Raw genomic sequence first — 16,620 nt, 5'->3', positions numbered from 1 at the left:
TTCTTGGCACTGCTGAGTTACATGTGAAAATGGGGAAGATGGTGTTTTTGCCTAAACTCTTGATAGTCAAGGAGGGTTCAGATGTGTAAGACATGCTTTCAGAACTGCACTGATGAAAAATGAAGGTTGCAACTTGTTTGCTGTTTGAAAGGGACCTAGCAATGGAGCTCTTCCAGGCCTTCAGAATCTCCTGTGTAGCGATGCATCTTTTATTATGGTCCTTGACTACAGTCTGCCAAGTCAGCTTGAGCTTCTGGAAGGAGAAAGTACTCTTGGTCGATTGTGAAGCTTGTAACATTGTGGAACATGAACCAGTTTTCCCTAACATCTGCTTTAGTTTGCTTTCCTAGGTAGTGTTTGAGTGAAGTTAAGTTTTTGTGCAAAAGTAACTTTTTTTTATCTGTTAAGTGAAATAAGTGACTGAACCTGCTTTGGAGAAAACTTTTTCCTTTTTGTTGGAAAGTGAATCTTCAAGTCCTGTACACAGCACACCTTCTCACTATTTCATGCTTGTGATGGAGAAATCATTGTATCTGGGAAACCTAAATTTTAGTTAGCCATAGAGTAACCTACATGGAACATTATGATTGATAAGTTTATAGCAGTACTGAACAAGTAATTGAATGTAATTTCAGTACTTAAATTCATGGAAAAGCAAGGGAGAACTGAATTTTTTGTTCAGTAACTTGTCTCCCATACTTCAAAGTGCAATGTTCTTCTGTGTCCTGTTTTACTGGGGAGATCCTGACCAGTTAAAGACAGCCTTTGTCATCATGCGTTGGCATGGTCATGATATTTTTCTGTGAGTGTATGTCAGAAAAATCTGAAAACTGCCCACTTTTGAGGGAATTGTACCAAGTGAGAGAGACCAAAGAAAGTGATTATGCAAAAGAAGATAAGGCACCATGTTTATTTTAATATTAAAAAAATAGGCTAAATGAGGTATGCTGCTGTCGTATCTGTTGTTGTATTTAGAAAGCAGGGGGAGAACCAAGAAATGTGATGAGCCACATCTAGGAAACACACATTTACTGTATCTGAGAAGTCCTGTTACTTTGTAAAATGTCTCCCCACAAGGGAGCTGAGTCTAAAGAAGATTCATATCCCAGCATACCCAATGAAAATCTTCTCTGCGTAATAGTTTGCTTCAGGCAAGAAGCCATTCCCTCTGTTTTTAATTTGGGTGTATTCTCTTCAGTAAGTCTGATCTCCAAAGAAAATTATATTCCTTCACGTGGTTTCCTCATTTGAATCATGAGAGAATTCCCAGATAGTTAAAATTGAGGCATAAATTAAATGTTCTAAAAAGAATTTAAACATTCCTTATCTTCTCATTTCTAAAAGAAATGAAAACCCCCAAACCCTACAGAGCTCTAATAATATCTCCTTCCAGTCAGGGATAGATACTTAAATTTTGCCTAGTACATGCTAGTCATAAACTTGATATACAGTAGGTCTCCATAGATCTCCAAATGAGATCAAATGCTTTGATCAAATTAAGAGTGGATTAAAGACTGTCTTGCGTGCCTTACATCATGCAAAATTGTGATCGGATCTAGAATATTATGCATTTAACAAATGGGGTTGGTACTAAATGTAACATCAAGATTGTACAGTTAATCTGTCGAAAGACGTTTAGTTCTCGATAATAGTGCGTACTGTTGGTATAACTGTGACAGCATCTCAGGTGACAGCTGTAACTGTGAACTCTACAAACTGGAGGATTCAAACTTCCAGAAAGCAATTTTCCTCCTGTGAATAAGCAAGATCAGTGGCGGGGACGAGACACAGATGGTTACTAGTTACAGCTTCTGCGCTGTTAAATACGAAAGCTTGCCAACTACAGTTGCATTAAGCAGGCAGTGCTCTGTTGTAGTTCGTTATCTAAAAACCTAGGTCTGGTGTATATTTTCAAACTGCTTACTGAGCTTGAAAAAGGCTAACTCTGTGTTTTGTCCTACAGAATTGTTGAGAATGGACAAGAGAGAGTAGAAGTTGAAGAAGATGGCCAGTTAAGGTCGCTAACAATAAATGGTAAGGAGCAGCTGCTACGCTTGGATAACAAGTAATTCAACGCACGCATTTAACAGAAATTTTAAGCTATAACAGCCACCATTTGAGGATTGACAGGAACATTTTTTGAAGATTCCAAACGAACTCAACTTTCTGTATATGCGTACTTAATCTTAAGTAGTATAAATAGCTCACCGAAGCTCGTATTTGTCATAGACTTTTGAGTTAATTGTTGGGACCACATCAATTGGACCATTTTTTGTCCTGAAAATTGTTGTAAATTTCTGTATGCACTTTTCTTTTTATTATATATGATCAAGGTGAACCATGATCCTTCAGTAGTGCTAGGGCGAGATGTACACTAACACTAGCATGAATCTTGCTTTTTCCAATTTGTTTGAAATGTGAGCCAATTAGTAGTTTAAGTCTGCTGTGAAGTTAACATTTCCAGGATAACCTTTTTAATAATTTCAACTTTTTTTTAAATGTTTAGTAGTAAACAATGTTAATACATTTCTGGTAATGCATTTCTGGTTTAAATAAATTAAGGATGTTTTCTAGTTGTGCATGAATGCAGACAACTTAGTAAGTTTTGACAAATGTTTAAATGTGTAATGTAAGCAAAAGGTAAACAAAAGTGAAGCCAGTGAGCTGGGTCTTTTGTCATTTGCTAAAAAAAAAAAAAAAAAATTCAAAATGAATAAATGCTGATGTTTGTGGTGCATTCTTTCATGAATGGCATTTGTAACCCTCTTGTGTCTGTGTGTGATTTGGGCAACTTGGGAAAACAGTGCTTTTTTTTTTTGCCTTTTTTTTCCCCCTACCACTTTTTTCTTCAGTCTTAAGGATGAGGATGAGGGCCTTTTTTCTTTGCAGATGTTTTCTTCAGTGTGACTGAAAACATGATATTTAATTTCTTTTCTAAATCTGTATCTGAAGCACCTATTTTTAAGAAGCATTCAGAGGCTGACTCTCTAACTCCATCTTTTGCCCTAATACATAAATTTTTTTGTCTAGGCCTGAAATAACTCCCTCTGTTTAAAAATAAAAAAAGTTTTCTAAAGCTTTAAGTTCTGAGATTGCCTCCAAAAATAATCTGTAGTGAACATAAATATACAGCAAAATATTTAATATTTAAAAAAGTTTTTCTGAACAGTAAGATTTTTTTGCTTATTTTGAGAACAAACATTGCTTTGGAGAAGATTTGTACAGAATTATTAGGCTTAAAATATCTCTTATTTTTACTCATCAACCAAAAATAAAAAAAATGGATGAATGCCTTTTGTTAAATTAATGGAGTGAAGTGTTGATTTGTAGCTAAGACCAGATTTTCAACGTTTAGTGAAAGATGACTTGATTTCTGTATGTCATAGAGAAAGCATGCAAATAAGTATTGGCATATGTTAACACCTGCCAGGCTCTGAGTAATTTCATGCATAAATCATGGATGTGCAGTTTTTATCTGTGCACCAGCTTTGAACATCCGGCCTTCACCAAATTCTTTAGGGTGGCTTAGTGTTTATTAAAAAATAAAAAAAGCATGGTGTTTTCAAATGATCACTTAATGCCTTCTAGCTGAACACCAACAGCTTTGTACTAACAAATGCGTTGATTATTCAAGACATTGAAAAGATTTGCTCGTGTTTATCATGCAGGAAAACCAAGTCAACTTAACCCAAACCAACAATCTTAACAAACCGCTACAACAGAATTCATATTTGCAGCAAAGTTAGTATATCTTAACACTTGTTCCTCTACCATAAATGCTAATTTCATAGAACCAAACAAAATAACAGGCAGAAGAAACAAATATGTACTTTGGTTTTGGGGCTATAGAAGTTATGTACCTTTTCAAGTTCTTTGCAGAGTTCCTGTTACTTCAGTGTTGTCATTTTGGTGTAGAAGCACAAACTCCATTTAGAACTAAACAGTGTTTTCTTGTCAATGCTGTTTTTTCCTTCCCCATGTATGTTCCTTCTTGATCCAGATAACTAAACAGACAATTTATTTCAAGATCTGGCTTTGTCGTGATGTCTTGAGTTATTAAAAATGTTAATTTATATTTATAGGACACAATGTGCTCCTTTAAGTTATGTAACTGTAAAAAGTGCTTCAAAATTGGTTAACCAACTCAAATAAAATTAGGACAATCTGGAGCTGAGTTTGAATTCCTTCCTGTGGATACCCATAGGTTTTACGTTAAGCTGCCAAACTTCACACTCTATTTTAATCCCAGGTAATCTTCTTTAACGTTTAAATTACCTAGCTCAAGTTAAGAACACAATTATGATAGCATAGCTGCTAGCAGCAAATGTATACCCATGTGCTTGCCTTAGATCTTACCTGGAAAAGTGTGGTCCTTCTCACAGTGTTCCATACAAACTGTTCACTCCAGGGTTTTGTAATGAAATCTTTTAACACTGTAAATTTGCTGAAAATACAGTGGTTTGTATTGTCCCTTGCTGCCTTCAGATCCCCGAAGCTGGTTATTGTCAGAGCTGGACAAAATGCAGCATTAAATGGCAGTGCTGCACTTTCTTTGTAGAAACTGGCAAAACACAAAAACAGACAAGAAGAAAGGAGTTGGCAGAAGGCAGAATTCATCAGTAAAGATTTCTACAGTAGTAGTGGATACCCAGACACCAGCATTTGAATAGTCTGGTGGTTGAACTGGATGGATATGTGGGCTTGGTCCAAGTGTACAATTGGACTGGCAGTTCCAGGGATAAAATATTGTCACCTTCATATACTTGACCTAAGCCTAATAGTCTCCACCTGTTTCAATATGTAGAACACAGGTTTGTTTTTTTTTTTAAAAACAGTACTGCTCCTTATTCCTACATCCAACTTCATTTTTACACAAAATGAATCCTCATTCTTTGTTTACTGTGGATCCAATTTAATTTCTTCCTATTATGTATTATATATTTAGACTTTAACTGTGCTGCTGAAACTTAGTAGGTTTCTCTGAAAATTTTTATATTGTTCCTTACTAATATGTAAATTACACATATGTACAGAACCTACTCACTGGAAGTAATGGATCATCGAGGGCAGCAAATTTCCTCAAACTTAAATTTTGGCCAAAATAGCACGAAATACTTAACAGAAAAGGTTCTTAATTCTAGCAGATGTTAGGCATAAAATGTGCAGTGGGATGAGGTAGCTTTCACAAACAGGTGCTGTTTGATTAAAAGTACCCTTTCTTCATACAGGAGGGATTAATTTTGAATGCTCAGGGAGTCACCGTCCAGTTTAATTTGAACTTCCTCCAGTGGTTTGGAAAAACTAGGATGGAGTTTTTGAACCTGCTAAGTCACTTCCTTTCACGCTCTGCCTCAAAGTTCCTTGGTAGAATACAAGAACTTTGTAATGCTTTTTCTGGGTGCAACCTCTTGTTGGTCTCTTGTGCATGGCCGTAATTTCAATGCAATACACTGTAACACAAGTCTGTCTTTAGGTTGCATGGCACCTACCCCTTTCACTTGGCTTTACTGAAGAAGTTTGGGATTTTGCCTTAGAATGCTTCACACTTCAAAATTGCTGAACCTTTTGTAGTTCTCGGTTCTTTGCAATACCTTCTCCATTGGGAATGACAAGCGTTGTTTTGTGGTATAAGTGGCAAAGCTGCTCTGTGGAGTAAGTGTACGTAACATTTGTAAGATGTATACTGTTACCAGCTTGTGGTTAATTGATGGACTGAGTCTTAGAATGCTGAAAACAAGATTGGTAAAGACTTAACCCCCCCCATCATCTCTAAACAAGCCCAAGGGTTTTATATCTGTCAGTGTTCGTGTTTGGCTGTCCTGTTTGTTTTCTCCTTCAGCGTGTTGGCGTTGGGTGTGAGTGGAGTGGAGTTCTGTCTTTTGTATTTAGCTGTGCTTCGGTGTTTCAGGCCATCTCTGGGACAGTCTAGTGATAAAGTTAGATTTTATCTTTGGAAATGTGAGTTCTGTTCCTGAATTTTCTTCTGTGTGAAAAGTGAGCCTGTTTCCTACTTTGCCTTAGTATAATCTGTGACTGCACCAGGGTAGTGTTTACCACTGAGATGGCTGCATTGCAAAATGAAAGCTACAGCTGTACGATGCTTGTGGTCAGAGAGCTGTTCAAAAGCACTAATGCTATACTTGCACTCAGTATTAGAATTCCTGTTAACCTTTACATGCAGGATTTCAAAAGTGCTTTTGGAAAACCCTTCTATTTGGTCGTGATTTTTGGACGTCTTAGTATTTGGGCTTATTTTTAAGTCAAGGTAGTTGCAATACAGATATCAGTAATCTCCATTCAGCAGTAACCCGGACTTTGAAAGTTTAACGCAAGAAAAGGAACCTTGTTTGCACTGTCTGCTCCCTCTGGTCTTGTTTACTTTGGGACTGAATTGTGACTACAAACTTGCTTTATGTAGTACTCAACATAGACAGTTTGGGTTTTCTTCTTGTTACTGCTTCTCTTCAAGTGGTTGCCTACGTAAAAAGCTTTTTATCTTCCACCCGAAAGGCTGAAATGGTCCTTATGTTGTGATAGTGATGGAATGAAGCAAATTTATTTTCTTACGAACTATACCTTTTGAATTCATCATTATAGTGGGTTTACTGCTTGATCTGCTTTGGTTTTGGAAAAAAATACCTCAACTGGAGTTGGTTGTTGAGTGAAGTGCGCTTCTGAAAAGTTAGAGCTGAGGATGGTTGGTTTATACTCTGCTCATGCATTCACAAAACAGGAAGCCTCACTTTTGAGATGCTGCTGTCAGATTAAAAGAGAAAAAAAATGCTGTGACCGTATGAGCCATAACCCTGATCCTGTGCAAGCTGACTGCTGATTGAAACTCATTGAAACTTCTCTGAAAACTGTGTTCTGGCAGAGTTAGCACTGGGTTAGGTGGTATCTTAGGACAGCTGGTAGAAAGTTAATTGAAAACCCCCATGAGTACTATGTCCCCTGTCATATTTGCTGTTTCTAAAATACAGGCAGTTGTTTGGATGGGATAGTACCCAAATCTGAAAGTTCTGAAGTCTTGGTGTGAGGTAGATTGCACTGGCGGCCAAAGTGCTAATTATCTTCCAAGTAAAGGAAGCTAAAAACTTCTGTCTGAGATGTCAGCTTTGAGATGTAATGGTGGGGATTAAAGTGTATTTAATTCAGAAGATAAGTAAAAAGTTTTATTAGAAGGATGCTATTAGGTAGAATTGTCTCTTTAGTTCTCTGGCTTTTTAAATAATGCCAGCTCAGTGGGTTCATTTTAAAATGACTAAAAATAGATCATTTTTGAGCTTAACTTAAAATTGACAATCAAGAAAATTGATTTTTAGAGGCTTACAGCAATAACTCTTAAAACTTTGCCCTGTAACTTACCCTTTATACCGAATTACAGATGAGAGCTCTTTTCAATGCAGCCAACTTCGAATGAACTTCAAAAAAATAGAAAAAAACCAACCCTGTAGCTGCTAATTTACCAGTGCTCAAAATAAAGCTAAATCCTTTCATACACCCAAATGTTAATTCTGAGAGGGATTAAATATTAACACCTAGTTTGTAAAGACTACAGTAAGGATGCTAGTTTTTACGTGGTGTAACAAATGACATGGTACATTGAAGAGGCTTCAATTCCTCCTTTTATTGACTCTTAAAAATCAAATATGAAATCTCCTGCATTGTTTCTTGTTTTTAAATTTATTGGAATGAGTTACCAATGGGTATGGGAGAGGAATCCAGACTGGTCATAGAACGCGGGTTGTGGAACGGACGTTCCTGATGGCCAGAAGAGAGTATTATTTTGGCTGTGTCTGTAACAGTTGCTTGAACAGATGCAAAGCAGCAGCTCTGGAGTAAGATTGTTGTAGTCACAAGCTTGATTAAAATGTGGTCCAGGAGAGGAGTTTACCTGGAAGAAGAAATCCTAAGCTTGCAGAGGCTTTGACACAGCTGGTGGAGAAGCTGGGCAGATCCAGCAGTGTTTTGGTGTCTCTCCATAGATACATGCGTCTGTGTTAGTCTTTGTAACTGATACATAGAGTAAGATTAACTCGCTTATTTGTCACACATTTGCGTAACTGTCACCATAGCCACCTCTGGAAATCTTTTTTCCTAGGCGTGTAGTTGGAGGCTGCCTTCTACTCTGAGCAGCACAAAACCCAGTACAGAAACTAAATCTGAATTTGCCATCCTTTTGCGATGTTTGTCTTACATAGCAACGGCGTACCACGTCTCGCTTTTGTGAAAGGACATATTCTGTAGTATCACTCTCCACCATTCTTCCAAAGTGAGCTAGACTATGGTGTTTTAACACTGTTTTGGACTTCCCTATGGAAGTATTTCTGGAGGAAAATGGAGAAAAATCACGTGGCCAAGACTCAGCCTTTCCTTTGGTCATAGCCGAAAGAAGAGAACCAGGCATTTTGTCTTTGGCTTTCGGTACTAATGCTGCCTCTCATCAGAAGGCACTTTGGTACTTTGACTTATGTGGACATGCCTGTTAAGTAGTCACTCAGACACCTCCCAGAATTAGTCTGATAATCTCAACGTATACATTTCTTACTGCTGGGTGCTTATGGGAAGTGCAGTCAGGTCCTTACCGCCAAGCATACTGCGCTTCACTAACGAAAGGGCGTTGTTCAGCTCTTCCATACAGACTGGGAGCTGGATGTTGAGGAGAGCACTAGAGAGCTAGAAGTTCACTTTAAGCTGTTTTGGATGCATCTGGTATTGCCTGCAAGTGTGAGTAATGTTCACGAACCTCTGCCCGCAGTCTTTGGGCTCCTGAATGAGTGCAGAGAGGTAGAAGATTTTTAACTGGGGGAAGATTCACCCTCTGAGTTAGAACAATCACCAAAGCGTTTCTTTGAGTCAATACCTCTAGTGCTACTTCCGTCTTTTTCTGGGCTTTTAGCCCCAAGAAGAATGGCAAATCTTGACATCTTTGATAAGCTTCATTGCAATGGAAGTTGCAGGCCATGAGGCCAGTAGGGGAGAAGCAGGAAACCAACACAGCCTGGTTTGTGCTGTTGACAAATTTCAAGGACTTTTTGCCTCGTTTGGCCCTTACCTTCCTCATCAGGAAAACCCGATCACGGGTTACCACAGTGAATGCAGAAGCAGTGGGCATTTGCCCGTGTCTCCTCTTCACCCTGCCTGTTCCCTGCCGGCGCAAGCTCAGTGCTGCTGCAGAGCCTTGGTTCCCTGCCAGCGTCGGCAAGGGAGGTGCTTCTGCAGCTTGCGGCTGGTGTGCCAAATTCCAGTTTGATTCTAAAAAAAATGTGTACGCCACTAAGATAAAACTGTTCATATTAAAGGTCACCTTGTTTGGAAGAAGGGTATAAACATTTGTATAAGGCTAGACAAATTCAGATGCGAAGATAAACATGCAGTTTTAACACATGGGTGATTAACTGTTGGGAGAACCTGCCAAGAGAAGTAGTTTCTCCCAACTTTTAGTGTCTTAAAAGACTAGCTTTCTGAAAAATGTGGTTTAGTGAGAAGCGAGTGTTTGGGCTTTACAGAGAAGTAGTGGAAACCCAGGAGCCTGGGGCACGGATTGAGACGGACCGTAGGGTGCAGTGTTCCTTCAGGCCTTTCTTCATAGTCAGAGTCTTCGCTTCTTCCCTCCCTCCCCTGATGTGTTGATGTTAATGCACATGACATGTTCTCTTACTGTGCTTTGGAGACTTGGGGGTGCTTTCGTGATGAAAGAATTTGAGGGATGGCTGGGGCTGCGTGCAGGGCCGCCTTGTCGGGGAGGCTGGGGAAGCAGGGTAGCTGGGAAGAAAGGAGACAACGCGTGCATCTGGGGCATGATGACTCTTGCCCTAAAGCATCCAGTTCGGGATGTGTGGGTGCCGAGAGTGGACTTCATGTGGGAGAAGACATTCTGGATCTATTAAGGTAAGTAGTTGCTTTATTGTAGCGGACAAATTGGGTGTTTAGTGAGGAGGAGGAACCAGGGCCAGGGCCGTGAGGGCTGTCCCAGGGAATCTGGTTTGGAATTTGCGTTGCAGCGAGCCCTTGTGCATCTCCTGTCTTCTCACCGAGGACAGACTGCAGAGCTTGAGAGAGCCTAATTTCAGCTCCTGAGAGAAAGATTAGGAGGTCTCTTATTAATGAATGTAATGTTATGATATTCATTTGGCAAAATGAACTATTAATTTTCTTAAATGTGGGCGTTTTAACGATGTAAAGTTTTTATTTTTAGTACGTGTTAAACCTTACGTGGATAGCAATACGTGTGTGTTGAATTTTGAGTTACTGCGATGAAAAAAGCCTGGCTTTTTGTTCGTTGGATCGTCTTTGGTGGTGTGCTAAATGCCTGAGAGTGCAATACGTCACAAAAATATTTCTACAGGGAACAGCTGGAGAAGCGTCTCCTACAGGGCTTATGTGCGTGAAAAAACTGGCTGGGGACGCTTATCTGGGTTTTGTGTACACCCAGAGCTGCATTTGTTAATCAAGTTTATTTCTAGGAGAAGCTTGTGGACAGGCAAATGCCTGGAATTATAACTCAGCAGCATTTGGGTCATATAACCATAAAACATAGTTTGGAACAAACCCAAAACATAAACTCTCTTATGGTGAAGTCCTGCTATCTCTGGATCCTTCCTAATTATCTGGGGAAGGTACCCTGCTTGGAGAGTGCTGGAACTCCAGATGTAAGTCTTAGTTCTGCAGTCAAATTAAGCATATTTTGAGATCTAAATATTCAGCTCTTAAAATAGCTTTTGCGCAGTCTCCTTTCTATACAAATGATAAAAGCTGTGAGGCTTTTGCCTTGCAGCGGAGTCAAAGCAGCCCAGCTTCACCAGGACAGACGCAGCTGCAGCGACAAGGAAACTTGTTAACGGAAAAGCAAACAAGTGTACGTGCCGTACTGCTCTGCCCTTTGCTGCCTTAAAAGAAGTGCTGCACAGAAATCTTTCTGTAGTTGGCAAAGTATATACCCAGTGTACACCTTGTATGTGGTGACTGTTTGTTAGCAGAAAATCACTTCAAAACTAGTTATTTTTAAATGCCTCAGAGCTGTAACTTGGGAAGGAAAAAGAATTATATCTTTTTTAATCCATATTTTCCAAAGAGCTTCAAAATTTTCGAGTCACATCCCATGTGGAACCTATTTCAGAGTTAGGAAATGCAATTCTGTTCACTGTACAGCTCGCGTCCCCTGTTACATCACTGGGAGAGCCATACCACGTGTTCTTGGGCGAAACACAGCAGTTTCTCTAGAGAATCAGGTAGAAAATGGCAGAGTAGATGATAGTTTTTACCACTGCTAAGTAAAGAGAAAATTACGTGAACTTTTCTATGCATATTCCTATTTTTGAGATGTCAATGCCAGCGGCTACTCTAGGGTGTATAACTTGCAGTATCTATTGCAGGGGGGGCTGTCTAAACCATTTCCAGTCCCAGGCTGGATGGGGCTTTGGGCAACCTGGTCTAGTGGAGGGTGTCCCTGCCCATGGCAGGGGGGTTGGAACTAGATGGGATTTAAGGTCCCTTCCAGCCCAAACCATTCTGTGATTCTATGACTTTTGATCCATCTTGAAAAAAGAATTGGAAGATAGTCCTGTTTGAAAGGTTAAAAGAAACCAGTAGTTTGTCCTGAATCCTACCCATAGCGGTTTTGTAGCCGTTAATAATTTCTTTATTAACAAATACAACTCTGTCTTGAAAAGTGTCATAGAACAGGAGGTGAATTTTAAGTGCTTTCTAATGCAGTGAATAATCGAGAGGATGCTTCTTGCAGTAACTCCTGAAAACAAGAAGCCTAACTCGAGGAAATAAAACATTTTTCTACAAAGACACAGGTGTTTAAGCCTCCCTGCTCTTGATGAACAAAAAAGAGTAATTGATTACTCTTACATGGTTTCCACTCCTCCCTCTCTTCTAGCACTTGCTCTGAGATCACGTGTGCACTTTGCTCCCGAAATGTTTATAGAAGGAGATGACTACATCCCTGGTAACCCTTTTCATAGCATAAATCACGCAGCTGAGTGCATGCCCATGCTGTGTGCTCCGTTGCAGGGGAGGTGCTCGTTGTCCTGGACAGAATAGTTTCCAATAGTGGAAAACCTTTTTTTTTTTTTTTTTTTTTTTTAAAACCGAGAGCTGTTTGAGGGGGATTTTGCCTTACACCTCCCCGCTTCTCCTGAAGGCAGCAGACGACCCTTTGTTCACACCGGGCTCCAGATTCAGCAAACTCTTGTGGTTTTGGGTGTGGCGGGAAAATTCCCCAAATTATCGGTGTCTCCGGGGTTGCCTGTAAGTGCACAGAGCCAAGCTAGCCGCTTGAGGTACAGCTTTAACGTAGGTTAGGTGGTATATTGCTGACAGAGGTCAGAGCCTCTCCAGTTTTCTATTTTTGTGGCAGTTCTGGTTAATCTTCCCTTAAAACGTAGGCCCTCCAGGTTTTCAGTTGAAATTGTGATAAAGCTGGACACTGAGGTCCTAAATGAACTGTCATCAATGTCCAGTATATTAGTGTTACAACAGCGTGGTTTTATTTATCGGTTTATCGTCTCGATAGTAGTACAGTGCTTTGATGGCTTCTGCCAACAGACCCCACCACCCGGAAGGTGAAATGACTCCATTGTCTGCTGAAATTTTGTCTCCAGTCCACCACTCAGTCTTGACTTAGCAACTTTTTCTTTAGAAAAACAGTTAACTCCTTTTTTAGTATTTTTTAAAATTACTGTAAAAGGAGATTGTTTCTACAGAGATACCGGGTTGTATCCAATACCAAGAGTTCAGGCCGGAATTGTAATTGGAAAGTGATGAAATGTTCTCAAAGTGCAAAGTCTGGGACTTTTTATGTCAGTCACTGACTTGCATGATAACAAATGTGGTCTTATCTGTTGTGCATCTGTTCTAGGTTTCCTTTCGATATCACAGTGCTGACTGCAGGATGTTTTCAACCCCGCAAGGGGAGCAATAATGATCTTACAAGGCCCAGGAGAAATGCTGTAGCATAAACAAAGTTTGACATCTTCAAACTTAGTAGAACTCTTAGCAAGTGTTTCTGAGAAGGTTTTGAGTTAGCTGGTGTTGAAGAGGGAGGTGGATTAGCTTTGCTGGATCCTGCACTTTGGTCTGCCAGTAGTACAAATTTGTCTTTGTATTTAAACAGTTTGAACCTCTGCAGTTTTGATGAAAGTTTTTCAAATATTTATACCATGGTATAATGAGTCTGCTGACAAATAGTCACTTCAATATTTAAAAAAGCTTTCATTGCCATTACGGAATTAAAGGAGATGTGAGTATGTGCGTACGCCAGGTGATTTTGAGCAGAAGCTCGTTACAGTAACTTCAGGTGTTGAGTTTTTGTCCTGTCCTGAAGTTTCAGTGGGCGCATCCCTTCCATGGATGCCTCCACCGAGGGCCAGCAGCCATTCAGGTGCTCTTTGCTCCCATCTGGCATGTGGCGCGTTCCAATTTCTCTGCCTTTGTGGTACCTCTTAAACACTGGTCCCCCCCATTTTTGCTTTGGCCCCAGAGGTTGTGCTTGGAAAGAGTTGTTATTGTCCTTGGTGCTTCATCCCATGGATCTCAGAGGTGCGTTAAAACAAGGAGAAGGTGGGATGGTGCTGCTGCGGCAACGTAGGAGAGGAACGGCCATCGCTCCAGGCATGGGCAGCTCTGGGGTGGCCTTCCCAGGAGATGCCTGGCCGTGTTGAGTTCACAAGCGGGTACTAATGTCGCTGTTCAAACTCTCCTTCTGTTTCCAAAACTCACAAAGCTCTCTTGGTAAAACGTTCCCTGTTCCCACTGGATCTCTGCAGATGGAGCATATAAACTGACTGACAATACTGTTGCCAGGCACAAAAGATAATTGTAAGTATTGTTATTGTTGGGTCATAGTCATGTTTCTGGTTTGGCGTTTGGTTTGTTTTTTTTTTTTTTTTAATTGAGAAAATCTTAATTTCTGTGCTCTCCATTTATTGGTTATTTTGGTCAGCACTTCAGTTTGAGCGGTATACACAGAGCAATTTCTTTTTGTGTGCATAAATGTATGTATGTATAAATGTGTGCGTATACATTTGTGCGTATGAACATTTAGTTATTGATAGGTCTTGGATTTGAAAAATTACTTGTATTCCTGAACTGGGGGGGGTTAAGGCACAGGCTGAAGAGCTTGACTATGAATGGGGGAAAAAAGATCGTTTGGAAACTTTGAAAGTTCCCTGGTGGATTGGAGATGCTGAACAACAACAAGGGGTACAGCTTGGGAGGTATAGGCTCCTAATTAAATTGCAGTATTTGGTCAAAATTAGTACTGAACATCAACTTCAAACACTGTTTTTTTCAAATTCAGACTCCTCATTAGCCTGTCAACGTTATCGAAGAGAACATCAGCTAACAGCTTAGCGCTCATGTTGTCAGGAAGATGTCAAAAATAGGACTGGGTTTTGTGGTGAAGGTTCATAAAACCTACTGAGCTGTCAGGAGAGACCTCCTGCTACTCCGGGCACGTGTCACGTTCAGGGTCGATTAAGAGATGGTGGTCTTTGTACCTGGAGCTCTGCGAATCAGGGATGTGCGCGGGCACTGGGGGCTGGGATTTGCTTGCCCTAGTCCTCGTAATGCAGGAACGGATGAGGAATGAACGGCGCGTTGCGGGGTGTATCTGGAGAGAGCAGATATGTCTTCCTTTTTTGTAATTAATATGTGAAACCCCTACTGTCGTATTTAAGGCTTAGGGTGGAAGGGAGAATATTTTTCAAATGATTCACCTGAAAAGATGAGAGCTTACAAACTGAGCGCGGGCAGTGCAATATAAAACATGGAGTTTGCTCTTGCTGTCTTGTGTCTGTGAGATTTCAACAGCGCTAATAGCCATTTGATGAAAATATAAACTTGGTGATTTTGTACTTTAGCCAAATTACTATGGAAGTGTTGACGAAACAGCTGGGGAAGTCATCTCATTTTTCTGAAGCCACTCATGAGATTCTTTTCTTTTTAAATTTAACAGCATGGCTTTTTGCTTTATATATAATTTTTTTCTCTTATGGTAATCTGGATTTGCTGTACATGAAGGTTTTGAAGACTAATTTAAAGCTGATAATCAATGGAAAAATATGCAACAAACTGCTCTGGAGTTACTCCTTTTAGTGAGGGCAACTAATGGAAATAAAAGGTGTCATCTTGATACTTTACAGCTCTTAAAAACTACTGAGTTAAAGGTCTGTTCCTTGGGAAAGTCGAAGAGGACTTTTCCTCCGCTTGCTGTCTGAAGAGTTTTCTAATTAGAAGCCCATTTTTCTTCACCTGGTGGTGGTAACTCCTAGGAGGGTTGAAGGCACAAAGCAAAAGTTTTGTCTTTCGGGGCAGCGAAAGGGCTGCTTCGTCCGGCACTGGGAGGTTTTGGAGCGCAAGTGTGAGAGGCGCGAAGGTCCATGGGGCTCTGCTCGGGCACAAGGAGAGAGGAAATGCTGGTGGAAGGTGTCTGGGTACGCGATGGAGGAACTGGCTGGGCTGCGTGTAGTTGCGCTGTGGATATTTTTTGTTTGTTGATTTGTTTTCCTCTAGTAATGAGTAAATAGCATCGTAAGGGATGGCTCTCTTTTTTTCTCAGTATTTTGTTTTGCACTTCAAATCCAATTTCAAAGTGAAACGTGCACTGCGAGGCTTCCTCATGGTGGAGATAAAACCTGCAGGCATTTTTGTCTGAGGTTGAAATGTAGGCGAGATGAAAAGAACCTCCGAGTATTGAACCCATTTTGATGTCAGTGATGCCAATTTTGGAGGAAGAGGGGCCACGTAAGAGAGGGAGACAGTTGCTGGGACCTGAGCCCCGTCTCACCTACGTGTTGCGTAGGGAGTGTGTTGAGGAGAGAAGCCCCAAGAGTAGGAGCCCCTGGTGCAACTTTTTAAGGGGGTCTGACTGACAGCACTGCAACGTAGCGGCATACAGCGTGGCTTGCAGGAAACGATGGTAGAGATCTGACGTGACCCTGAAAAATGTAGAAAGAATTGTCTTCTAAGTAATCTCAATTGCTGTGTGGGGTGGTTTTTTGTTGTTGTGTATTTTGGTTTTTTTTTTAATCAGGTCCATTTGCTCAAACGCTGAGCTTGAAATCTTGCTAATTTGTATGTATATCTGTCAAGCTGCGCAGCTCATTCTTTGCTCTTTGCTTCCTTTCGAAATGAATAAAAGACCCCTGTGTGATAAAGTCTTTTAAAATTAATAAAATTCACTTTGAGCAGCAGCATGCAAATGGGGTCATCTCTCTGTTTGCTGGAAACGTGGGGATTTCTGTTACCTCCTGCCATTCGCGTTTCCCACATCCCAAATCTTTAAGATGAGAGCAGTCGGCCTAATATGTACGTGTTTCAAAAGACGCAAAATGACCGCAGAAGCCTGGATGTGCTCAGCCTGCACTTCTCTCTGGCCTCAAATTTCACATAGGGCCGTTCATCGGGCTTTAAAAGAACTTCTGATGAGTAAGGTTTGGCAGGGAGGAGGTAGATCCGGGCTCTTTCAGCAACTCCCCTGTCTATACGTCGGACTGCGGAGCTCGGCGCCGTCAAACAGCTTTAGCCATCGATCCCCGTTTAGCCGCTCAGGGGAACGGCACGGTGACATCTCCTTTCAAAGTGCCCATTTGCAACGCCGCTGCAGTTAGT

General features: G+C 40.7%; 1 protein-coding gene across 4 annotated transcripts in view; it reads left to right on the top strand.

The window, feature by feature from the left end:
• Positions 1-16,620, top strand: part of DNAJB6 (DnaJ heat shock protein family (Hsp40) member B6) — a 63,202-nt gene that overhangs the window by 28,169 nt on the left and 18,413 nt on the right. For 3 of the 4 annotated variants that reach the window (XM_054814121.1, XM_054814122.1, XM_054814120.1), the window contains exon 8: positions 1,964-2,034. In XM_054814121.1, the coding sequence (XP_054670096.1) occupies positions 1,964-2,034 (71 nt within the window). Of the gene's footprint in view, positions 1-1,963; positions 2,762-16,620 lie in introns of those variants that run through there. The other variant, XM_054814123.1, reaches the window with a different exon arrangement.

Source organism: Grus americana, chromosome 2 (assembly GCF_028858705.1).
Source record: "Grus americana isolate bGruAme1 chromosome 2, bGruAme1.mat, whole genome shotgun sequence".
NCBI lineage: Eukaryota > Metazoa > Chordata > Aves > Gruiformes > Gruidae > Grus > Grus americana.
This window is presented reverse-complemented; position numbering and strand designations above follow the sequence as displayed.